Source organism: Patagioenas fasciata, chromosome 3 (genome assembly GCF_037038585.1).
Source record: "Patagioenas fasciata isolate bPatFas1 chromosome 3, bPatFas1.hap1, whole genome shotgun sequence".
NCBI classification, from domain to species: domain Eukaryota; kingdom Metazoa; phylum Chordata; class Aves; order Columbiformes; family Columbidae; genus Patagioenas; species Patagioenas fasciata.
This window is the reverse complement of record NC_092522.1, coordinates 55819667-55845900: the sequence shown is the minus strand read 5'-3', so window position 1 is coordinate 55845900 and position 26234 is coordinate 55819667. Positions and strand designations below refer to the sequence as shown.

Here is a 26234-nt window from a genome sequence, read left to right as displayed (position 1 = left end):
TGCTATATATAGCCAGCCTGGCTCAACGGCTGGACAAACTGCTATTCGTTAGGAAATCCCTACCCCACATGGCCAAATAGAACATCTGCTTTTATAGTTTGTGCTTTAAAAATAAAAATTCCACAAAGCAAAGCTGAAAAATGCCACTAATCTTGTCATGACCTGAGCTCCTTTCCATGAGGATAATAATTCCACAAAAGGTCAATCCCCAAAGCCATTAAGTTTTGATTCTCTTTAATCAGGTCTCTACAATGACCTGCTATTCCTGACCTTCATTTCCTCCACCGCATTCTCTAGTTCTTCAGGGGACTTGTATTCAAAATCTTTCTCTAAATATTCTTCTTCAGCTTGGGTCATCCATTCTTGCATCTCTGCCAAATCCTTCTTCAGATTTACAGCTTTTTCCTGACTTTCAGACAGGCGATTTTTCTGACTAATGATCTAGAATCCAAGGTGGAGAAAGACAGAAGTTTTATTACTTAGATGTCCTTGTACATGTGAAAAACCACAAACCTTTGTTACAACATTTTACTACCAAAACATTTTCAGGCCTATTTAATTAACAAAAGCCTTTTACTTTCATACATGCACACAAACTCATGATCCTTTTTTAGCAGATCAACAATATCTGAAAGTGAGGAAATGAGGAAAAGGGGGGCGAGGGGGGGGCGAGGGGGGGGCGAGGGGGGGGCGAGGGGGGGGCGAGGGGGGGGCGAGGGGGGGGCGAGGGGGGGCGAGGGGGGGGCGAGGGGGGGGCGAGGGGGGGGCGAGGGGGGGGCGAGGGGGGGGCGAGGGGGGAAAAAAGGGAAAGAAGACCACAACCCTCTTCGGATCGCAAATATCATATAGTTAGATATATCTTTATGCTGAGCACTAAAGCACCCTTCAGGCCTCCTGTCTTTCCACAGCCCAGGCAATCTGGATTCTATATCAAGAGCAAGGTTCTCCAACACAAATCCTCGCCAGGCATTGCAACTGAAGAAGTATGTTCCTGCAAACCCAAAAGTAAGTTTCTGCTTCCACCCAAAAGAAACAATCAGACACACCAGACTGAAGAGATAGTCTGTCTATAGCTGTTTATTTTTCTAAGCTGCCTGGAAGCAGGCAGAAATTACACAGAGATAGAAGAATATTCCAGATTTCAGGAATAACGGAACAAAAAGGTCAGATGTCCCACTCCCACCAACTCTAGGAAGAGCAGCATGGGGCAAAGTGAACGAATTAATTTTTAGTAGCAAACAGTTAAACTGGAAGGAGCACAGTGAATTGTGTACCGAGAAGTGCACATATTCAAACAAAACTGCTGTTGCACATTATTGCCTCCTTGCGTATTTGCACTTCTGAAGTATTCACTGGGTCAGGTTGGATTTCAGCCACTTTGACAGTGGAAAAACTAAAATATACTCCCACGGTTTCACTGCCTCACCTCTTCACCATCCTACCAATACCACACAATGGAACAAAAAGCTGCAGTGACAGGCAAGCACTAGCAACATATGGAGAACTCACCTGTTTGCTCAGTTTCTCCCATTGAGTCTGGCAGTCTACTAGCCTAGACTTTGCCCAAGTATTAATGGCTGTGATAGGCTGAGCTCTTAAAGTAGACTCTATGTCTTTCATCTCTTTCAGTGATGGTTCAGTCTTCTCCATTTCATTGACAAATATCTGAGCATGCAGAGAAAATTAATGTTTTTCTTTAACAAGACATTACATAAATCTACAGGATATAAAACATTTTGTAATTTTTAATTATTCCAGAGAAACTTTATTAAAGTTGCAGACTGGTGCTGCATTCAATACCAGAGCATTTAAAACAGTCCCTCAGTGGCCCAAAACATAAATATGCAAACCAAAAAATACAGCTTGCCATACACAGTGCCAACATTCTTGCCTGCCAAATGCCAACACTCGAACGACACAAGATGAAGATGATGTGCACAACATATCCTGACAAATCTGACATACGTCAGGCTCATATTCTTCTCCTGGAAACAAGCATTTGAAGGTGCAATGAAATCACTCTTACTATAAGATGAAATTCTATCAATTTGTGATCATTATGTGCTACTAGGAATCTTGCTCGTAAGGTACATACAAGTCCTAAACTCTAAGAGTTTCACAGTTATTCAACTGTTATTTTTATTGCCCTTGGGAGTCCCATGCAGAAAGCACTTTTCACTCACAGATTCAATCCCTTAATCACAAAACTGGAAGAAATACACAAGCATTTTCAGAGGATCCAATGTCAACTTGTAGACGAGTATTTTTAAATACGGTGAAGACCTCTGAAAAGTACAAAGGGTTATGGCTACACACAAGGAACCAATTTAAATATGCCTTGAAGAAATACAAGACATTTTTTTTCTGGCAGGTTTTATGGAACATGCCATGGACAATATTTTAATAAAAGAAGCAAAATAATAAAGATATGTTAGTCAATATTTATTTCAAAAGATTTCTTAAAAAAGTGAAACTCACTATGCATTGATCAAGTTGTCTTTGAAGTCCTTCAGTATCTCCTTGAACAGCCTTTTCTGTCATTAAGAAGTCTTTCACACCATCCATCCACTTTTGAACGACTTTTGAATCAGCCTAAAGCAAATATAATAATGAAGAGTTGATACAATGCTGTGATGAAGAGTGTATGGCTGTTACATTTCAACAATTTCTAGCAGTGTCAAAAGAATATTCTACAAGTTGCTAGTATTGCCTTGGTTTTGAATCAGAGCGCCTCTGGTTTCATTTTTGTTTTGGAGTTCCTTTTTTTTCCTCCCAATTTCTCTGTTCACAAACTTTCATGAAAATTAAATTTACTACAGTGATACTCTTACATCCATGCCACAGCATAATTTGAGACTGCACTGCTCCAACCTATCACAGAAAACCACAGGATTGCTTAAGGAGGCAAGTATGACTACAAGAAGTATGTGGTCGCCATTCACATGAGGGACCTGGCTGAAGGCTGGAGACAGTATCTTCCTGATAAAGAAAACCATGTACAACTGCTTCCATCACACTCATTCGAGAGACATATTGCACTCCAAGGAAAAGAGAGGGCTCTGTTGGAATCCATGGGAGGAGAAAAGGAGGGGTTAACACTAAACACAAATAACAGGTAGAAGCCATGCTGGGAGAGCCATTCACCTTACCTAGAAACACAGGCCTAAATGGAAAATACCACAGAGAATTAGACTAACCACTAAAAAAATATCTATGATCTCCTTCTCATGGCACTGTGGGTGTTCTCAATCACCCTTACAAACAAAACCAGCACAAACTTAGAGCAGGGAGAAAGTTTTAACTTGCCCTGCTTCAACTGAGTTATGTGACCATCATTTTTTAATATAATAATATAGCTGGCATTTTTCGATCAACATTTTTGCACTGTTTGTTTGGGATTCTTTAAGAGATGACATCTTTTTATTCTGACACAATCATCATCACAGAGGATTGTTATTTGAGAAGCTGAGTCAGCTTCACCTTCTACTCTGCACATCACAAAGTAGGAAAGTACACACTTTATTTCCTTTAAAGCCTTGCAATAATAGTTCTTATAAGATCAATACATTATATACTGCTTCTCAAAAAGCCTGTCTGCACTAATGAAAACCCATTGGACTAAGATCATGTTTATTTTTAGGCCCATGCTACCATTTGAGGTCAAAGTTGTGACATTTTGTTCATTCCTTTTCCATTTTGGGGGACATTCCTGCAGCTGAGTAGCCTGGAAATCATTTTCCAAAAAACAGACCCCAGGAGGCTTAACAGTGAACCATGGCTTAATGTAAAAAAGTACGTATTTATAAAGGCTGCCATTTGACAAGGCATTTTAGCATATACCTAATTTAGCTTGCTTACAGTAAGCTACTTGCATAAGCAGCTGAACTGAATTAAATGAGATTACTCACAAAGTTAGGTACATATTTAAATAACTTGCTGAATCACGAATCAAGTCTACAGAAGTTTAATGAAGTAAGTGCTCCTGCACTGTCCTGGTAAATAATTACCAATGAATGGTCAAATAACAGTGTAGGTTGTTTACGTACAAGAGCTCACAAATTTTAGACAAGCTACAACACTGAATTGGTTTCTGAAATTCATTTCAGGCAAGAACAAAGATCAAATGTGCTAAATTTTAACTTTTTCACTCCTGGAGAAAACATGATGTACAGTCACAAGTAGATTTAAACTAATTGAATGTGATATATAATTAAAGACAGAACAAGCCACATGTCATTAGAGATATGATAGCAGAGCACAAGATACAGAAATTTTCTTCTGGAAAATACGAGACAGAACTGATAAAATTAGCCATGTCTGTTTTTCTCTTCACATGACAAGTTCAGACAATCTCACTGTAAAACACAGATCATGCAACCAATGCACGTGTTGTCAGCTTGGGGGAGCCTCTGTCACACCACAAATCACAAAAAGGCCACCTGAGTGGCAGGACCCACAGGCAGATCTGACATTGACCTACTCATCCAAATAACAAGGACACTGTAAACACTGTGCACCTGTCTGCTTACTGTTGAAATGTGAATACTTATGTTCAATTTCTTTCCAACCACCTAAATGTGAGAAGTGCAGTTTTAGGAAATGCCAGCTTTTAAAGATGAACTAGAAAAAAAAGAAACATTAAAAATAAACCAACATTTGCTTGTAGCTGCACATGCCCACACATTCTCTAAAGGTTGCTATTCACTTTTTTTTTCCCTCCCCCATTTTTTTTTCCTTTAAGAGCCAGACACTTCGTCTCCTTTCTTAACCAAGGACATACTGCCCAGCCATTCTCCAAACTAACCTTAAGTCTTTGGTATCACATCTCCAGTACTGACCCATTCAGTGTCTGCACCAGGACCTTATACCTTGTCTCCCATACGAATCTTTCTTGCAGTGAAAGTTCCATCCTGATCTATTCAGTGCCATCCACAGCATTTTTATTCAACTTGCTCTGCATTCTCATTTTTACTCATACAGTGCTAGACTACAAAAATCTCTGTATAGATTAGTACCACTCCTTCAAAAGGAAAAATCAGAGAATTTATATAAATACATCACTGTTCATCCACTGGCAGCTTTATGAAACACAGGAACTACATACTTTAAAAACCTGTTCATGAGAACACAACTCCAGTGCAAGCTCCACATTTCTACAGGTAGCACCACTATGTATCTCTTCTATTTTCAGTTATTTAATAATTAGTTCCACTGCTTTTTTCTCCTTTAATTTCTTTTCAGCTTCTGTACTTCTTTTTAAGGTAACAGGAAAGACTTTTATGTCTCGCACAGAACAAAATTCTGCTCTCAGGTCTACCCAACAGCACATAGCTTCAATGCTCTGCTCTCCAAAGCTCTTCAAAACTCCCACAGGCATGAAAATCCACATCTTTCATCAGTCAGTAATTCATATATATGGTGGTACCAACATCAGTTTGAGAAGCTGTGGAGAACAAGGTACTTCACCCAGTTAAAGCCATTATTTGGGAAAGCCGGTGCATGTACAGACCACTCAACTGAACACAATTCAAGCACAGAAAGAGTGCTGCACTTACAAGAAATTAAAGAAAAAAAATGTTACTAAAAATGATGAGGTAAGTAGGTCTTGCTCAGTGTAAGACAATCAGGGAAACTGGAAAACTGCAATCATTTGAAGAACATGACTAGAAAATTGTCACACAAAAGACATTGAGGCAGGCTTACGTGCAGAATATTTATTCTATCATCTAAATAACTAGTAAGTGTAACCAGAAGGACAGGGAAGGGAAGAGAATAAGACATAGTAGGATATTGTACAAGTCAAAAGAAAAAATAATGAAGAGGTGATTGCTGGAAAATAATCACCAGAGGCTTGGCTAAGCCCTAGAAGTTAATTTATTTTAGGTTCCTGTAGAAGGCAGCTCACTTTGGGCAGTCCACACCTGCTGCCCAGCAGCATCAGTTCCTCTGCAGCCGCACATCAACCCCCATGCTGCCACAAGCAGCCGCAGAACGGTGGCTGTGAAGGAACCAGACAAAGCAAAATCTCTTTCAAATGTAGGTGCAAAAGTACACATTTTCCTGAACATGTTTTTAAGGAAGAAGGTGGGGAGCAGGGACAGCTTTAATCCTTCAGGCAATACAGCCTAATAATATTACATAAAAGTTTTTTATAAAAGAAATACACATTTTTCCTGCAGTTCCATCTCCTATTCATAGGTCGGTTTGTGGCTTCCATTTACAAGTTCACTAGCCTAGACTGGACTGCCATGCCTACACTATTCACACACACACAAACTGCCAGGAGTAGCTCAAGTCCTGAAACAAATAACACTTCAAGAGCAGGAACAAGTTTTTCCCTCCAGTCTTTATCCCCAAGTAAAATTTTTCTTGGGCACAGGGGTGTGCACTCTGCTCTTAACTGTAATTTAGTTACAGTCTGTTAGCCCTACTATGACTTCTTCCAGGCTTGCAGTTGAAAAAAAAATTGAAAGAAAAAAAAGGGCTTGAGGCTTTTACTACTTCTGAAAAACCAGCAACAGCTTGTCCAGCTTTCACTGCAACATCATGCAAGTCACCTACCTGGCCTTACTAATATCAATTTCAGTTTAAATACGTATCTATACTTGAGCAGTCATTAAAGAGTCTGTCTGGCTAAATACATACATACACACACACACACACATACATACATAAATAAATAATGAACACACAACCACCCATGAAGTTTGAATCCACTGTCAAATAAAATAACAGTTTTCCGCTTGAGAGATAGGAGAGAGAAAGACAAAGAAACTTTTGTGGAAAAGTGGTGGCGTACGTGCATGACCCCAGTGTTCTGAAGTGGCACATGCAGGAAGTTACGTATTTTTCTAAATTGTGTGATACATATTCTGTTAAATACAAAAGGCCATACATAATTTAACACATTAAAATTTATTTAATGCATGTGAAAATACAGATTTCTTTTCACAAATGCGCATGTGCCTTCATCCCAAGAGACAGAGAATCTCCAAAAGTACTTTCTTGCTTTGTGAAGTTCGCAATATAATATGAAAATAATATGAAACTTAAAGTCTGGTTAAACATTGCTCCAGGAAAAAAAAAAATGGCACCATATTTGGGCTTTTATATTGCTCTGATCAGCTTATACTTCCAAGCTGATACTGAAGAACAGTTCATGCCTCTTTAACCTTCGGGTCACACTAATATCGTCATGAGCTAAATCACGATATACTTAGTTTTTGTTATTTTTTTCCTCTTCCCAGAGGAATATAAACAGTCTCAAGAAGGAACTTTGAACAAACACAAAGAAGCCAATCTAACCAGTGAATACTCAGTCAATCTCAGTTGAGTTACTTAAGTACTGATTGGTCCTCTCTCTATCAATGGGTTAAAGAGCTAAATACTCTTTAAATACCCTCACTTTTAATACCTTCATTTTTAAAGCACTGGGATTTTCTGTTATACAGGATTCCATATGTGTGTGTGCATATATAAGAGTACTGATTATCCTTAATTCTTTAACTCTCCTTCCTGTCACTTCAGGGGTTGTCTGTTAGAATTTGGAATTTCAATTTTAGATGTCAAACTAGTAGAGCATTGGGCATCTGACACCAGCCACAACAAAGGGCACTCAGCCTCTGGTAGGATCAAGCCTTCAATAGCACAGCTGACATACCCTTCACTTCAGTGTAACCTTTGCTTCTGGTATTGAAAGAAGGGGAATACTAGTTTTAAGTGAAAAATAACTCTATTAAAAGATAAAATAATATCCTGTTCATGTTAAAGTCTTCTGCTATCCTGCTACAGATACACTATACTTGTTTCCAGCCTCTGCTAGACTACTGTCCCATCAGCATTGCACTTCCCATTCAGTTATCTGGACCCTTGCAGGACCACATAGAAAGAAAGGTCTCTTGAACAATTGAGTTATGCAACAAAACAAATCCTTTCATTTTACCTCAAATATTCTCAATTTGGATGTAATTTCTTCCAGCAGTTTAACATCTTTGGATATTTTGAGCTTTAATTTGTCCCAGTGTCCCTGCAAATGCTTGAACTCTTGCATGTAACCCTTTTTCATATCCAAAGAAGCACGTTTCTCCAAAGCCTTGGTTTCTTCAGCAAGTTTATCTACCCTGGGTTTCTGGGCTTCCAGTGTCTCACAAACTGTCTACAACAAAAAAAAATAAAGAAAAAATAATATATGTCTGCTTCCAGTGTTAGCCATACAACAGGTACACAATTACATACAAGTGCAAGTCCATAAAAGGTTTTGTGAGCATAGCACAGATTCAGTGGTGTTATTCCAGCCACTGTAGTTATTTCAGCAGAGATGTCCAAACCACCTATTAAGCAGCAAAACCTTCTGCTGCTCTGCTGGTGCAATAGCAGAGATTACAGAAGGGGCTGTAAATTTTGGCCACATAGCTAAACACACCGAGGCACCAACGCCTCTCTTGTGCTGTGTGGTACTGGCACTCAAGTTAGGAAAGGAATGGCTACACTACCCCACAGCCACAAGAGAAACTGCAGTGTAGACATGCCAGGACCTATTTTTTCATTCCTTCCACAGATGTAGATATACAGATAGATAGATAGATAGATACATTTAAAAAGCCCCCAAAAACATATAAAGTGCCCAGACCCTCCTCCTCCCTCAACCAAGCAATCCCAGCTCTCTCAGCCTTGTCTCTTGGCCCAGGCAGCAAGAGAAGATGTGAAGTCTGCAGGCCCAGAGATCCCCAGCCCTCTCCTGGACATGTCCCTCAGCAGCCTGTGGTGATCCAGCTTTCAGCAAGCAACCTCCTGAGGCTGCTTCTACACACCGCTCTTGATCAACTTCCCTCTGAGTAATGTTTTAGTTACACCACTGAAAACCAGACAGGAGGAAAGGAGGATGACAGTAATGGAGTAAGCAACTTCCTCGCTTCAGTGTGGAGGTAAGAGTCACCTTTGCCTGCTGCAGAGCCTTCTCAATCTTACTGGGGTCACTCAGTCCACTGGTGATGGACTGCTGCTTGCACTCCAGCTCACTCAGCATTTCCTTCAGCTGCTGCAGGGAGTCCAAGTAGTCCTGGCTTGGTTGGTTTTCAGCCTCTGATATCATTAAAAATAGTAATGGAACAAAATACAAGGTAAGGAAATAGAAACAAAACCCAAATTATAAGAGATCTGAACATAATCAAAGTTATCCAAAATCATGTGAGATACACTTGTGCATTGAATCATGGTGAGACCTTCCAAGAGCTAAATACTCTTTTGCTGATAGCAATGTTTTTTTTTCCTTTAAAAAAATATTAAATATACACATATTATACACATATTATACAAATATCATAGAATAGTTTTGGTTAGAAAAGACCTTTAAGATCATCAGTTCCAACCATTAAGCTAACATTCCCAAATCCATCACTAAACCATTTCCCTAAGAACCTCATCTACACATTTTTTAAGCATCTTCATGGATGGTGACTCCACCACTTCCCTGGGCAGCCCATTCCAATGCCTGACAATGCTTTTGGTGAAGAAATTTTTCCTCATATCCAATCCAAACCTCTCCTGATGCAACTTGAGGCCATTTCCTCGCATCCTGTCTCTTGTTACTTGGGAGAATAGACCAACAGCCACCTCACTATAACCTGCCTTCTGGTAGTTGTAGACAGTGATCAGGTCTCCCTCAGCCTCCTTTTCTGCAGGCGAAATAGCCCCAGTTCCCTCAGCTGCTCCTCATCAGACTTGTGCTCCAGGTGCCTCACCAGCTTCATTGCCCTTCTCTGCACTCTCTCCAGCACCTCAATGTCTTTCTTGTAGCAAGGGGACCAAAACTGAACACAGGATTCAACATGGGGCCTCACCACTGCCATCGATAGAGGGACAATCACTTTAATAGTCCATAACAACAAACAGATGATGACAAACACACACACACACCCCCACCCAAAAAAATCAATTCACAACTCAATCCCATTTTTAGAATTTTCTTACACACCTAAGTAACTCAATCTATTGAGTTGGGCAGAGTGGTGGAATCAATAGTACTTGGCCTTTTGCAGGCCTATATACCCACAATTTAATATTTTTTTGTTTTAAAAAGATTTAGACATATCTATTATTTATACACACACAGATATCTACTATATATAGAATTTGAAGTATAGCATATATAATAGCCATATATTACACAAAAAGTTAAATATACACTCTACATACAGTAAATATATAAGGTAACATTTATATACACATATATATATAAACACATACATAAATTATGTATTAGTGTAATAGTAGGGTTTGGGTGGGGTTTTTTTTTCAATGTATATGTATAGTTATAGGTATAGGTATACACACACACACAGAGAACTATATAAAAATATCAGCTTTCAGCCTGTTGCCAGAACAGAGACACTATCTGGGAAGACTGAAAAGATAACTGAAGTCTGGACAGAATATCTGCTTGCAATCTTTGACTGCATCTCAGCTTTTGCTCAGGCCAGTCCTCTGTGGAATCCCAGGCAGGAGGCAGCACCTCACTCTGGCATCTCAAAATGAAAACATCAGATTCAGAAAACTGCAGCAAACAGGATTTCAGCTGTAAGACCCATACTGTGGTATGCACATTCTCTGGCCTTGGATTCTTTAGCAATTTCGTTACTACCACAAGTGAAAATTAAACTAAGCCTTGTTCTGATTCACCAGGTAGCCTGTCAACAGCTTACTGTCAGAACTGCCAAACCATTTATAAGTAAGGAATGAGTCTGTGTTTCTAGAGAGAATCAGAATTCTCTATCATCTTCTTCTCAAAAAGCCAGAATCAATTTAAAGGGGGAAAAAATTAATTCCATAAAAAGCAAATAGGTACACTGTCACTAAACTATAGAAAATCTTGAAAGAAAATAAAAAAGTTAAAATAGCCTCCCATTGACAAAAAAAAATTAAGTCACAATTCCCATTAAAAATGCCCACAGAGACAGCGCTAAATAGCACTCCATGAGTGAATAAACAACTGAAACCCTGAACTGACATTTCCCTCTGTTCTTTAGCACAACACAATTTGCAGAGAAATTATAATATAAAAATAATACATAAACACAATTTAACATATTACAATATATAAGGCATTTTTACCAAGTTATAAACTGGTTCAAATATACTAATAACACCTCGAGCGATGCGTGGCATGAAAATATCAGGTGTATTTCTGTCACATAATGTAATAATCCAAAATACACAATATTGATAAAATTATTCTAAAGTACATGAACTCAGAAGAGCCACAAAATAATCATTTCTCATAGTAAGAATGAAAACATACCCTGTGATTTAAGCGTGGCAGACACATACGTTATTCATACAGTTTTCTGCACAGATGTAATTGAAGCATTCAGGCAGAGTGCAACACATTATATAGATGGCCTAACAATTTCATAATTGATTCTATTTTTATTACACATAGAATAAAGTTTTAATGCTCTTCCATTTGAGGCCATTAATAAAACATTTCCTTGAATTCCTCAGAAACAAAATGAAAACTACAGAAAAAAAGGTCCTTATAGGTCTGTGCTCTTGTTATTCAGCTGTAAAATATCAGAACTACATATTTTGTGCACTACATTTAAAATCCTTTAGAAGCCAGCATGCCTGGTTTGAATGCTCCTAATGAAATTTTCAATGCAACAAAAATCCAAGTAGAAAGCGCCTGAAAAGCAAGCCAGGTTCTAAATCACTTCAAAGATGAAATTTCCAAAAGGAATTATGTATGACTGATGTCCTCAACAAAGCTATGAAAGAGAATAAATTTCACATGCGCACTTCAATTTTACAAGGTTCCCTTAATCTTCCAGTTTTCATTTCTAGTATAATTATTTATTTCTGCAAATGTCAGAGACGCAAAGCTTTTGAAACTATATTATCCACCTTAAATATGTTTTGCTAATTTCTTAAATATAGTTTCAGGAATGTTTCATTCCTGTCTAATCACTTTTAACACCATGGAACAACATATTTTGTAGTGTGCACAGAGGAGGTCATAAAAATAGTCTTTCAGGTGAAGAAAAGGATTTAGTCAGCCTGACCCAAAGCCTCCCAGAATAAGTAGGAAAACTCTACCAGAATTCAGTGAGTTTTCAAACAGTTCAACAACAACACAACAACAAAAAAATCAGAATACAAGTATCAGGAGGGCTTATATTAAAATATATAGATACATATTTACCTTCCTTCAGTTGCTGGTGACGTTCCTCTAGTTTCTGACAAGTCAACTTGAAGTGATCAAGAAAATGGTTCAGGCTCTCCTGAATGAAGTTTGGAGGCATGGGCTGAGAGGTGAGTACCTTGCAGGTGGCTTTCAGGTGTTCCAACCGTGGATTCAGGCTTACAAGATGAGTTAACTCCCGCTGTGGAAGATTAGGAAAAAAAAAAAATCCTCCGCTTGCCTTGTTAAGTTAAAGATTTTCAGTAAGCTACTGCAGCACAGCTCCTCCACATTACTAATACCAGGGCAACAACAGTAAAGCACTTCTGTGACACAGGTACCAAAATCTTCCAGTCAAATTGGGATGCCTCATAAATTCTGAGTTATGTTACTGACTAGGCCAAGCTCCTCTGGGGTATTATGTGCTTATAACAGCTTAAAATCAAAATTACCAAGTTTTTCCAGACTCACCTGACACAACTCTTTCAGGAGTGCTGAGGGTTGGGATGTTGAAGAAGTGTCATTTTTAAGCCAGCCATCCTTCTCAATTAAAGTCTTCTCAAGCTCACTCATTTCCTTAAAATAAGCGTTTATATCTTCCTGGTACTTTATCTTTCTGGCCAGTTCTTCCAGATGTTGAAGCACATCTTTCCACCCTGACAATATTTTCTCCATAACAGTTTTTATATCCACTGCAGAAAGTCCTTCTAAAAAGATTACATAAATTGTTATATCAACTGCCACACATTTTGATTAACAGGTATTTAAACTTTCCTCCCTTGAGATACAGATGCACATTGGCATTTAGCGTGCAAAATGCTTTGATTCCAAGTCCACAATGCATAAAAGTGTACTTATTACTAACAGAGTTCCAGCTTTTAATTTCCACATAAATATTAAAATGAAAAGCAAGATACTTCATTGCCATTCTTTCTCCTTGATAACTTTTGAATCTACAACTATTAGCTGACTCTTGACCATCATGACTCTCTCTACCATTATTATTTCTGTGTAAATGTTGATATGTATATTTAAGCAAAATAAACTTTATTTACGTAAGCGTTCTGTGGTTTGTTTGTTTGTTTGTTTTTTTTAATGATTCTAGACTCTGCAAAGGAAAAGGGAAGCAGCAAGTTGGGAGGTAGCCATAAATTCATCGGAAAAGTAGATGGAAATCCTGTCAGACTGAAAGAGAGAGGGAGCAATGGCTAACAATGTCACATTGCATGCAGACATGATTAATATCCAGGTAATATGAATAGCTACAAAAGCAACACAACAAAATAAAAGGTTATTTCCCACTCACAGTGACTACATGAAGTGCTTGCTGTACCATCTTTTTGACAAATCAATGCATTACTTGAGGATGCAGCAGCAGAAGCAAACAGACTTCCCATCCATTCCTTATTCTTTTATTTCCTCAAGTGCCAGAAGTGATTGACAATTTTGCTACATAACAAGAAAATTCAGTGCAATGTGCATTCAACAGCACATTCTTGCCACTGCAAGTTTCTGATGCAGGTTCCCTTTCAAGGTATCACTTCTTTATATAAGGCATATTTGGGTCATTTGAACTTATACTCCCATCTCAATGAAAGAACTGTTAAGGAGGAGAGCCACATGGAAGGGTGGGGTTTTTTTTTTGCTGCACTGCTTTAGCATAAGTGGAGTCAGAGCTTTGGTCAGGGAAGCCAGCCAGCTTCTGCAAGGGCACTTGAATGCTCTGCTCCATAGATCCTCCCTGGGCTTCACACACTTGGCATCTCTACAACACAGAAGTACAGCAGCTGCAACCAGCCAGATAAGAGCAGGATGCACACAACGATTGATCACTGCCATTACAGCACGGCCTGTACACACCCCAAGATAGAAATGAATGTATAGACGTGCATGTCAGTGCTGTGCATTATTCCACACAGGTGTAGTTGGGCCTGGTTTTGAGGAGAAGGGCTGGTATTCTGAGCTGGACAAAACATGCTAGCAGACTCTAACAAAGCCAGGGGCTGTGGATTGGTTATTTTTTACAGACCTTTTACAACCTTTAAGACAGTAAAGCAGCTGTATTTTTTTTGCTGATACAAAGCAGCTTTTGAATTATGCTTTTCTCATTATGATCAACAGATACTGGTTTCATTAGCTATGACTTATCACAGCTGGAGAAGTTTATAAGGGGGGGAGGGAGGGAAGATTTCCATCCAGGTTTGAAGATAACTGCTACAAATTTTTAAAATTCGAACTCCAGGTCAAATCAGTGGCTTCCAACCATCAGCTTCAGGGCACTGGTACACACTGTAAAAGGCTTCAACTGTAGCAGGCAATAAGGGGAGGATTTGAGATACTTAGCAGATTTGGGCTGGCTGGAAACAATGTGACAGTTTGGAAATCCAATGGAAATCGCATTTCCCAAAAGGGGTGCTGGGTCAGAATGCAGGACAGCGATACCATCCTGTCACCTGTTTGAATGCTACCAGTCATAGCGACTTCACCAGAAGCCAAGTGCATAGCCGATCTGGATAATATGAGCAGCTCTTTTATGGAAAAAGTCACATTTCACTTACGGGGTTTTATCATTATGACAAGATTTTGGCAAGGTTTAAAGATTCAGCTTTCACCGATGTTAATTACAACTTTCCATGGATAAGTGTTTTAATTGACAATCAATCATTTTCTCAAGTACGTAGGCTTCTCTCTTGCCTTCGAACCATAAATTGTGACTGTACCATCAAAACATACTGACAGTTTTCAAGCACAAATTTGATTTCAAAATTTCCACTTCAAGGCAGTTACATTTTAAAATGTTATACTTAGAATCTCCACACAATTTAGAACAACTCCTTCCCCCAAAAGTATGTTACTGCCATTTTAAGAAATTATTTATATTTCAATAAAAATAACCATTAAAAGGTTGCAAATGAACACAGACATTAAACAAAGAGTAGTAATATTGCTTTTCTGTAAGCTTTAATAGAAACAAAACATACCAATAATCAGTAACAGTAACAATAAACAGTGTCTCTGAAGGCAAGAAAATGGAAGTCGAGGGAAGGAATATATTGCAATGCTTAACTGGAGAGATAGTGTATTTCAGTATCCCAATAACTCATATGATTAAATCACAAAATAGAAAAACCTTAAAGTAACTTACCCTTTCTCATGTGATCCAAAAGGATTTGTCCACTCTGTTTCAGTTCATCTAACTTTCGGCTTTTTTCAATTTTTTCTTTTTCAATCATCTGCAAAGTGAACCCCAAAATAATACAGTTTCAGAAAGAGTAATTCTTCTTGACTTCCTGCCCTCCTGGTAATATATATTTTCCCACTACTACCCCAAACACATTGCAGTTTTTCTGGATATAGCATTTTCCAAGATGCATATTAGTTCTCTTTCTTCTGAAAATAAGTGCAAAAGGAGTTAACTCTCACATGAATCAGGCAAGCAAGAGACTAAGTACAACAGCATCAGGAATAAAATATTGTTAAAAGGGTTGACAGTCCTGCTATGCGAAATCAGCTGTTGGGACACGAGCTGGAAGAAGTAACTTGTGATCAAAAATTGTAATTATTCAATGTGAACCAGCGGAAAAAAGACACTTTTTAAAATAGCTGCTTCCCCTCTACAGTCTCTACTGACATTTCCAGTAGAATGAAACAACCACCTGTTCCCTAGAAGTCCAGCTAGCAAGAACTATAGCACACTAATAATCCACTCTCATAAGCTCTAGTGCTTCACTCTCCTTCAGAAAGAAATGGTGAGGGAAATCCTGTATGTCTACTGAGACTTTTAGAGGACTAAGTTCCTCCCTTCAAGTCATATATGTTGGTGAATGTTCGTGTGTGAGCCAAGAAGTAGAAAACATCCACAGATGACAGTGGAATTCCTTGGCCACAAGGCCACAGCTTCAATACCCTCTGTGATTACAAAGTATCTCCAAATTAAAATATTTTTGAAGCTGATGTCCAAGGTCATTACTCTGGTTTAGACTTGCTACAGGAAATTCAGAAGCAGTATGCAATTTTTTTTTTTTTTGTGGCGTTGGGAAGAACAGACGCTGTTCTACCCACTTAGAGCCCAATCATTTTAAAACAGTGCTGTTCATGGGAACCTGGTGTTCATCTTGGAGCCTATTTTATAAAGGGCTACAAATATTCAGAAAGATCTATAAATAAACTACTGGAAGATTGTTTTGGTTTTTACTTCCAACGGTACTGCCATTCCAAACATTCATACTGGCACCAGTTTGTAGTACAGCACTGAGGAGGAGTCTCCTTATAGATATTTTTAAGTATTGTCTTTGATTTCAAAGGCAGGTTCGGGTCCTGCTAAAGCTTAAGTAAGCCTTCATTAACAAAGTATGCTCAAGGACAAAAAAAAAAAAAGGGCAAGAGTATATTCCTGGAACAGAAGGAAAAGAAGATAAAATGGTTATTTCGTAGCTCCCACAGGATCCTGTAAAATTACATATCCTGTCTTGCAAGTCAGCAATACTATACATGATTTGTAACTATGAGGTTTTCTCCCAAATTAATAGAGCAAATATCAAGGTGTCCAAACATCATAATGCACTTCAGACCATGGGTGGTACAGTGCGTGCAGAGTGTCACAGCATGATTCAAAGGGTCTCTTAGGAGCCCACTGGTCCATCTCTTCCAAAACTATAAAAGTGGTGTCAATCAATTCCATCTCCAACTGTGAAACACAAAGCCAAAATATGCTGCTTAGTGGAAAAGATACTAACCCTGAAGACAGACATTTATCAGAACTCCAAAGGAGACATCAGTAATACATGTTTTTACCATTTCGTGTGGATTGTGTAACCCAACGTCAGCAAAAGTTTGTGCCCAGCTGATCAGAGATTTCCATGTACATCCAGTTCTGAAACTATTTAACTAAAGGACTTAATCCCTACAAAACATGTGGATCAGCCCACACCTCCAGCTGACAGCCAGCTTAAAGACAAAATATTCTATTCACTGGAACACTATCTCCCAATTTTACCTTCAACTTTTCTTTCATGTTTGAAGTCTCTCTCATCTTCTTATACTCTTTGATGTCTGTGGCCTGAATGGTAGATTTTGATTTTGAAATCCAGTTCAAGAGCTCAGCACTTTCAGCATCAAACCTGGTTTAAAAGGTCAGACAATTTTTGTTGTAATTTTTCTCTATTCAGTCACTAGCTGAAAAATCAGAAGTCTTATAGTTCAGCACGTTACTCAATCCCAAAACAGCAAGGTTGCACACAAGATTCATGTTTCTCATAGAACTACTCACAGGCAGTAGGACAGAGACAAACTTTCAAAAACCTGCCACAGTAAAAATTATGTCCCTGGTATTGGCCTTGGGAGCAATTTGAGAATGTACAGTGATATTTATTTCTCTTTTTTTTTATACATAACTTCATGTAAACTATTACCGTTTCTTTTACTATGTCACAAAAGGTATTTCTCAATGCTGAGTATTTTGAAAATAATAAACCAAACCTCAGGATCAAGACAAATGAGAATTACAGTTCTTGGTTTCATACAAATGTGCAACACTACTTAGTCTGAGGAAAAAGCTGGAAGCTAAAGCACTAATGTCAGTGACAGTGGACAAACCTTTTTGAATGCTTAGCTGACTAAAGATTAGCTCATAGCCTGATATTTTTGGCTACAGTTGGACATGTCTACACTAACATAACTTTCTTATGCCTAAAACCTACAACTCACCACCACCACAAAGCAAAAACAAACAAACAGCCGATCCTAAAATTAACTAATATAGAATTTGAGAGAAAGACAAATATACTATACAGACCACAAGTCATGCCATACTACAATTATACTACTTAACACAGTGCAAACCCTAACATGGAAAAACGACCCACCACCAAACACAGAATCCACTGTTATTCAAATTTTTCATGAGAAAAAAAAACATGAGAGAGTTGGGGTTGTTTAGTCTAGACAAGGCTTCAGGCAGGTCCTATAGCAGCCTGCCAGTACCTAGAGGGTGCCTACAAAAAACCTACAGAGGGACTTTTTACACAGGCATGTAGCAATAGGACAAGGAGCAACGGCTTTAAACTGAAAGAGGGTAGATTTAGGTTAGACAGAAAGGAAGAAGTTCTTCATCATGAGGGTGCTGGGGCAATGGAACAGGCTGCCCAGGGAAGTTGTGGATGCCCCATCCCTGGCAGTGTCCAAGCCCGGGTTAGATGGGGCTTTGAGCAACCTGGTCTAGTGAGAGGTGACCCTGATCATGTCAGGGGTGTTGGACTAGACGACCTTTAAGGTTCCTTCCAACCCAGATCATCCTATGATTCTATAAACACAAATCAGTCAGCCACTACAGATATACTTGTGAAAGGAGACCATCACTGCAATACCATTCTTATTACTAAATACCAGGGAAATAGAATATGTTCGAGCTTTTTTCTGCAGTTTCTCCCATTTCTCCCATATATTTAATGGAGATTAGAAATAAATAATAAATAAATCAAAATACTTGACACTGTCACAACACTTTTTAACCAAAGATGAGAAGATTTTTTTCCAAAAGAAAGTAAATATGATTAATTCTATCTTTCAGCAAAGGAACTGAAGTACAAAGGACTGGAGATCTGCTTTTTTGAGAAATGAAACACCACTGTTTCCCTTTGAAATCAATGGAGGCTGCAGGCTTTCTCTTGCTCTGAAAACAAGGTTGTACATAACATTCCCTTCCTGTTACCCAAGCCTCACAACTGCCACTTAAGTATTCCTAACTTGCACAAAAAAAAAGAATCAAAAGCCAAGACCAAGAAACATGAGTCTACGTAGTATTTAGTGAGCAAAAGAAAATGGCAGTAATGCACACTTACTTTTTCTTTGCTTCGCTGTCCCCTGGGATTTGCCTTTTCTTTGGGGGTGGTGGTGGGGGCAATTCCTGTCTGGATTGTTTAACCATAACCTGTTCCTTCAATGGTGTTGTTTCTGCAACAGTCTTCTGTGCAGCCTGTGACATCCCTACACTTCCTACAGCTTGAGTAACCTGTACAAAATAATTTAGCAAAAATGTTAAATGCCATTTCGAACACAAACTGAATTGGTTTTGCTTAGTTCCTTTTATTCAGCCATAAAAACCCATTCATTGACTCTTACAAATGACCACATTTAGCCATCATGAAGCACCTTTATCACAGATGCACTCCAGAGGAAAAACTTCCATTATTCTTATTTTAATGATGCAAACCACACATCAGAATTCTCAGTTCAACTAGAATTTCGTGCCAGTCCAAGTGTACTAAAAATCAACAAAATAAGCATTATATATATTTTGTTTCATCATTGCTTGGTTCACAGAAAGAACCAAGGTGCTTTGGGTTTATTAACACACAATTCTTACATTCTATACTCATACCCCATAAAACCAAGCCTAGTTCTCAGAAAGAGTTGACCCACAGGAGATTTGTCCTAAAAACTCACTCAAGAGAAGTCTTCCACACTCCTTAAGAAGTTATAAAGCACAGTTATAAAGTAAGTCCCAAAGGAATCAATGTGTAAGTTCCTAGTATGTACTTGATCTTGAGGGGGAGTGAAAGGATGAAGACAGGATTTGACACTCTCCAGTGGTTTGACTCAAACACAAGAACAAATTAAAGCCACATGGCTGAAATGGACCCCTACTCAGACCACACAACTCATTCACTTTACACTAACAGGATCGTGAATCATTGCCACAGCCTTCATCATATTAACATTTTAATATCACAAAAAAGGGACATATGAGTCATAAAATTGTCAAAAAAAATTCTCAGAGAAGCTAATGGGAGTTCTGTCTAAATAAAAACATTACCAAGCACTCAAAATACTAAAATAAACATTTAACAACCCAGCTTGGCTATCATCATTACATGTCAAACAAACAACTACTTCATTTTCAACAGATGAGAAATCATACTCACAGAGCATAAATGCTTGTATGACTCCCATTTATTTATCTATTTTGGGGTTTGGGTTTTGACTTTGTTTTCTTTTAGTATCAGATTTAATCCAGTCCCAGCACTCTTAGAATGTTTAAAGGCATTTGCACTGACTGATAATACATGGCAAGCCTGCTTTACTCATCAGAAAAATGAAGCTTAATCTGTGTGAGAAAGGAGTAATAGTACTTGTCAGGTTAATGACTTGGGGTTTTGAAGACCAAAAAATGCAGACAAGGTTTGTCAGCAGATAAAGTCAGGCCTATGTGAAGGAGTACTCACCTACCTCTCTAGCCTGATGCCAAGAACTCACCTGGACAGGATCAATGAGGTTTGCATACATACAGACATCTAAACAGCTAAAATGTAATAAAGCCTTGTTAGGTACCTGGTTAGAGTAATCCTCTAGCTTCTGAACCAAACTGTCCCACCTCTGAGTTAGTTCTTCTTGATCCTGATCAATTTTACTGGATGCTCTGTCATTCTCAAGGATTTGGGCCACATCCTGACCTAGCTCATTCAGCTGGTCTAGTGTTTGCCGTTTCATACCCATGTCCTCTTTCAAAATCTGAAGTTAAAAGAAAATATTAAAGACAACATCAAGTGTTCTGTCACCTCTCAGCTTTTAATTCCTTGGGGAGAAAAAAAGAAGGAAAAAAAAAAAAAAAGTACTACCTCAGCCAGATGCATCATAGCTTTCAAAAGAGTTCCCTTGCGTAATAAGGCACTAACAGACAATCTTAGAAGAGCACATCCCTGAAACAGCTCCCAGAGCAATCAGCAGTATCTCTTGAGTAACCGTTACAAATGATCAGTTCAGGTATAAGCTGCACTGATGTATTTTAAAAAAAGAAAAAAAAAAAAAAAAAAAACACACACACCTCACCCTTTGGAAAACACAGCTGACTGGTGGCCTGCAATTAGCTCAAAACCTTGTGAAAAACCCAGAAGAGCTGTTCCAAAGCTTGGCACACCAACCCGGAATGGCCACAGAGTAAGTTGCACAAATTTTATAAGTCCAAGTGAAAGAATCTGGCAAGGAGGGAATACTGGTCTGGCTTCCAAAGTATCATGCATTCACAGCTCCTATTGAGGCCAAACTGGTAATTTGCCATTCATTTAGTCTATAAGATTTGACAGGATAGAGCAGGATAACAATACTCACTGCTAGTTTTCGAACATTCACACTCAGGTCTGTTTGATCTTTGAAGTTGCTTGTCTGGACTTTACTCAAAGCCTCTTCTTTCTCAGTTAACCAAGCTTTCAGTAAGCACTACAGATCATAAGAAAAATAGCACAAAAAATACCAAGTTTGTCAAACTGCTATTGACAATTCCCACTTTAAGATCTCTGCATTCAAAGCACAGTTCTGCAGTCTGTATATGCAGGAATTTCAGTTGGCATTAACAAAAATAGTACATAAAAGGGGACAAAAATACCAGACCAGAGAACTACACAATACTTTCCAACAATTTCAACAAAACCATTTCTCAACATATCTGAGCACACCCCCAAAAAAAGTAATTTATGGTGTAGATATCCACCATAAAGCTGATGTAGGACTTACAAATTACATTAGAATTAAATATATCAAAATAGTATGTACGCTTTCTTCCATTCTCCACCCTTCTTCCTCTGTGATTCAAAACCAGTCATTACAAACACTTTCTCATAGAAGCTACACCACTGATAATTCAGAACTTTTAGTCCAGGCAGTTGGCCAAAGACTCAGATATTAATTAGTCACCTCCCTGTTTACTGTACCTACTTGTAGTTGCAAAATAACTTCAGCAAATACAATCTCTAACTGCTGAAAGCTGGAGTAGTCTGCTCTGGATAGCACTAACTCAGGGATCTTGAACTTTTTACACTTTTTTTTTCTAGGAAGTCTCTCCTGGGTCTCACTTCTCCTCATTCACATAGCACTCTTATAGAAACTCCAACAATAACTGGCATCATGAATCAGGAATGTTTTCATATATTTTATATTATATTTTGCAATATATTGCTGCAGCTGCACAACCACCTCCATAGACTAGAATACCCAGTTCTTTATCAAGTTCAGTTGCTTAGCCACTAGCACACTCTTACTCCTCTGTGTTTGAAAAAAAAATAAAACAATACAGCAAGGCAGACCTCTTTGTTCTTTGAACAACCCAATTCACAGCAGCTACTAGGCTCCTCAGTCTAGCTGTATATTTTTGACATTATCCCAGAACTGACTACAGCAACTTCTGGGCCAAAGGGTTAAGGTAGCTTACATTGCCAATGTAAACCAATATGCAGAATGTACAGACAGCAAATATGATGGTAGTGGAAATGCCATAAGGCTGTGAAAAACAAAACTATAATACCACATATTCTCTGGAAAAATCATGCTGTCATCCCAGCCAACATATTTTATGCATAAGAGGAGCTTAAGAACCCTTCAATGTATTCAATTCATTTGTGCTAAATCAGCAAAGACAACTCTCTCCAGAAAACTGAAACATAATTATCACGGTGCTAAGAAATATCTGGCACTGATTGAAGAATTTGTTTCCTGAGTGGTAAGAATTGTGTTGACTTGGCAATGTGGTTTCCAAAAATTTTCTAGGCAGACACGCAAAGGCTGATGTGTCGCTGTTGCTCATCTCTCCATCTGGTTGGGCAAAATTACAGTATCTAAATGTTTTAATTACTTTTGTGTTAACAACTTCTTTGTATTAAAGTTTTTAATTAGTTTTAAATTTTAATTTTTGTAGGTTCTTCACAATTCTGGAGGACAGAGAACTGCATTTCAAACCTGTTAGTAATAAATGCATTGTTCAGAGTTGAACGAAGTATGCAAACATAGACTGATGTAAACCACCTGAAATAAACTTCTACTTCTGAATTACTTGCTATCTGACATTCTGCATTAAATACACACTGACTTTTTTTCATTTTTACAGAGCAACATAATTACATACAAATTTTAAAAAGCTGAAAGCAAAGAAATTCCAACAGAAGATGACACTCTTAACAGTATTGTAATAATCAATGAGTGGTTACTTCTCCTCAGGCAAATAAGGGTGGAAAAGAACAGAAACATGTTCACATAGGGTCATCAAAACTGAGAGCACTTGAAGTCTGTACCTTGACATACAGAATGAGGATTTTTGAGGAACCCTTACTTCTCAACTCAAAGACTTATCTTGCCCAGGAGTTGTCAGATAATGTAAGCACACAATTTTATGTGTGTACATATATGCCATTGCAGTATTTTAAAGAAATACATATAAATAGATAGTTGGCAATGGATAAAACAGAATCTGGACCTTGGGTCAGATTAGCAAGGTCACATCAGCTGCAAATACAGTTTATCAATATACTGCAAATAGATATAGGAGGGCCCAGGGAGAAACACATATACCACCCCAAAATATGCAGACAAAACATCTTGTCAAGGAAAGCAGGCTGTAACTGATAGCAACAGCTATATCAGCACTGTTCTACTTCTTTCAAATGTCTAAGCAATCTGTGTGTACCGTAGAGTTTAAACAATAGCTTACTGTGATAAATACCATCATTTAAGAAAACAAAAAAAATTTAAGTAAAACCTTCAAAGGAAAAGCCATCAAATATTTTAAGCTGAAACACAAAACAAGCTCTAGCACTAAGCATACAAACCTAACACATGTACTTGTGCTACCAAATTTTTTATGCCATTTGTGTTTGAGCAGTATATTCCATACATGTGCAAAATGCACAATGTCAAAGCAAGACAAAACTCACAATGCCATCTTTCACACAACTCAGCTGTTTGCCCAAACTCAGTAAAATGAGATGAGCTGCATGCTTCTCTATACTGACCAAACACTTCATGTTTCTGATTTTGAAAACAGTATCTAATGATCAGTTGTTTGCAAAATTGTGTATGTGTATCCATGTTGGAAGCACACACACCTTAATTAGGAAAATTTCTGTAATTACCAAGCCACTAAATACTTAGTGATTCATTGTCATGTTACTGTCACAGATATACTCACTTCACAACCATGTTGCAAGCTACTTTGGAAATTATTTTATAAGAAGTAATAAGCTTTCCTACTTAAATTTAAAAAAAATAACTTCTCTTGCACTGCACAGTCTCTCTACTTCTCAAGAAACACTGGGAACCTAAACAACATAAACCAAATCTAGTTTTCAAGATTTTGGGTTTTTTTTTTTGTTGTTTTTTTTTTTTTTTGTCTGAGGGTTGTTAAACCCTACGAAGGGGTTTGGGATTTTTTTTTTGTTTGTTTTATTGGTTGGTTTTTACCTCCACAGTCTTACATTCTGGGTAACTGAAGAGCTACTGACCTGCTCTTCCAGCAGCTCTTGCCATAAAAGCTGAATTTCTTGTAACTTGACTCGTCGTTCCTCAGTCCAACGACAAACTGCTGTCCACCGCTCACCAAGCCTCTGCAAAAGCAGGTAACACACATGAACGTTCCCAAGCCTCACAAGGAAACTCAAAAATCAGATACTCAAAAGCGCAATTTCTCCTTCACAGTAACCTCTTCCTACATTGCAGCTACATGCTTGCCAGTAATCGCCATTGTTGTATTGCATAGTGCTGGAGGTTAAAATTTTCAAGAGCATTCACCTGTGGCCTTATCTCTGCTTTTGCTGAAGTCAGTGAGCTATTTGACTTCAAAAGGATTGAACAAAATAGCATGAATTCTGTTTCAATAAATTCTGTTTCACACTCCCTATACTTCAGGTTACTGTCTAACTTCTGACAAAAATGGGAAAATACTTCACAGAATATTCCTTAGATAAATTCTGCTCATGTCTTCAAATATTTTTCCCATCAGATTTTAACTTCCTAATGAAAGTTACTTCTGCGAAATAAGACTTGTACTGTGCATCTTCCCATTTTAACGAAACTGCTTAAAGGACATACTACAAAAGTGCCAGAGTCACCAGGAATGCAAATAGCTTGACTCATCAGGAATTGAGCTTGAAAGTCACCAAAGCACTTTTGCAGGTTTTACTCTGAGCAAGTTTTATAATTCTTTATGTTAATATTGCTTCTAAAAATATTACTTTAAATTACTTTCCATGATAAATTGTCTCTAAACACAAAAATGTTGATTAACAATTATATGCAAAGGTTTTAAGTGCCTGCTACTACAGTTAAAAAAGAGAGGACTCCAACATTTTACCTGCAACTGTTCCTCCAGAATCACTGTTGCACTTTCCCCACTGCTTTCATCAACAATTACAACCATGTGTGTCAGGGAGTTTACCTTCACCTGTTCTGCCTCTAGGTCGTTCTGCAGGCTCTAGAAGAACAAAGAGAGGTTATCAACTTCAAATACACTTGTTAATCTGCTATTTTGGCCACAGTGACTAACACAACTGCTGTGACAAAGTACTTCAGATTCAACAGCTAAACACAGATTTTATCACTGGCAACCACTGCACAGTTTAAACAAATGTAAGCAAAAGACTGCTAGAAATTAACCCAAAACTGTTCCGTTAAAATGGTGGAAAAGATGAAGAAATGCTTTTTGCACCTTACTTGACTAGAAGAATCATATTACAACTGCACTGACTTTCTATATGTCTGCTGTTATAGGTAAGACAGCTTAAGTGTTTCTATAAAAAGCCATTATTGTTAATAAACAAATATTGTAGGGCATGCCAAACAGCAAAATCACTAAAAACATTTGTCTTTTAATAGCTGACAATATAATTCTCATAAGTATCAACAATGCTATAATCAACCACAATGTTCAACGACAACAACTGAAAACTGCAGAAAGCACACGGCTCTGATCAGTTTGAAATAACTTGCAGATTTAAATATTCATATAACTCCTAGAAGAACAGACTCCAGGGTTAATGCCTGCTTCCAAAATATCCCTGAAAGATCAATATGCCTTTACACTACCATAAATATCACTTTTCATCCCAGAATAGCCTAAGCTACACTGTGAACAATACACCTCAAGCTCCACAGATTTCGAAGGCAAAGAAAAGAACACAAATTTGGGACAGGAAGTTACACAGACCAAAAATACTCGGCAGTTCTTGCCCTGTGAGGTATGTCCCAAGCTAGGGAGAAGGTCAAACCTCACTACTGAGTACGAAAACCAAAGCTGCAACTA

The 26234-nt window shown here is 38.1% G+C and overlaps 1 protein-coding gene across 5 annotated transcripts in view; it reads right to left on the bottom strand.

Moving 5' to 3' along the window:
* Window positions 1-26234, bottom strand: part of UTRN (utrophin) — a 370439-nt gene that overhangs the window by 255532 nt on the left and 88673 nt on the right. For 4 of the 5 annotated variants that reach the window (XM_065835372.2, XM_065835371.2, XM_065835373.2 and 1 more), the window contains 14 exons: window positions 25287-25406; window positions 24439-24540; window positions 21281-21388; window positions 20504-20683; window positions 19015-19184; window positions 17172-17295; window positions 15321-15408; window positions 12647-12882; window positions 12197-12377; window positions 8936-9081; window positions 7943-8155; window positions 2479-2592; window positions 1510-1665; window positions 271-441 (listed from right to left, as the gene is read on the bottom strand). In XM_065835372.2, coding sequence (XP_065691444.2) covers window positions 271-441; window positions 1510-1665; window positions 2479-2592; window positions 7943-8155; window positions 8936-9081; window positions 12197-12377; window positions 12647-12882; window positions 15321-15408; window positions 17172-17295; window positions 19015-19184; window positions 20504-20683; window positions 21281-21388; window positions 24439-24540; window positions 25287-25406 — 2109 coding nt within the window. Of the gene's footprint in view, window positions 1-270; window positions 442-1509; window positions 1666-2478; window positions 2593-7942; window positions 8156-8935; window positions 9082-12196; window positions 12378-12646; window positions 12883-15320; window positions 15409-15831; window positions 15917-17171; window positions 17296-19014; window positions 19185-20503; window positions 20684-21280; window positions 21389-24438; window positions 24541-25286; window positions 25407-26234 lie in introns of those variants that run through there. The other variant, XM_071806380.1, reaches the window with a different exon arrangement.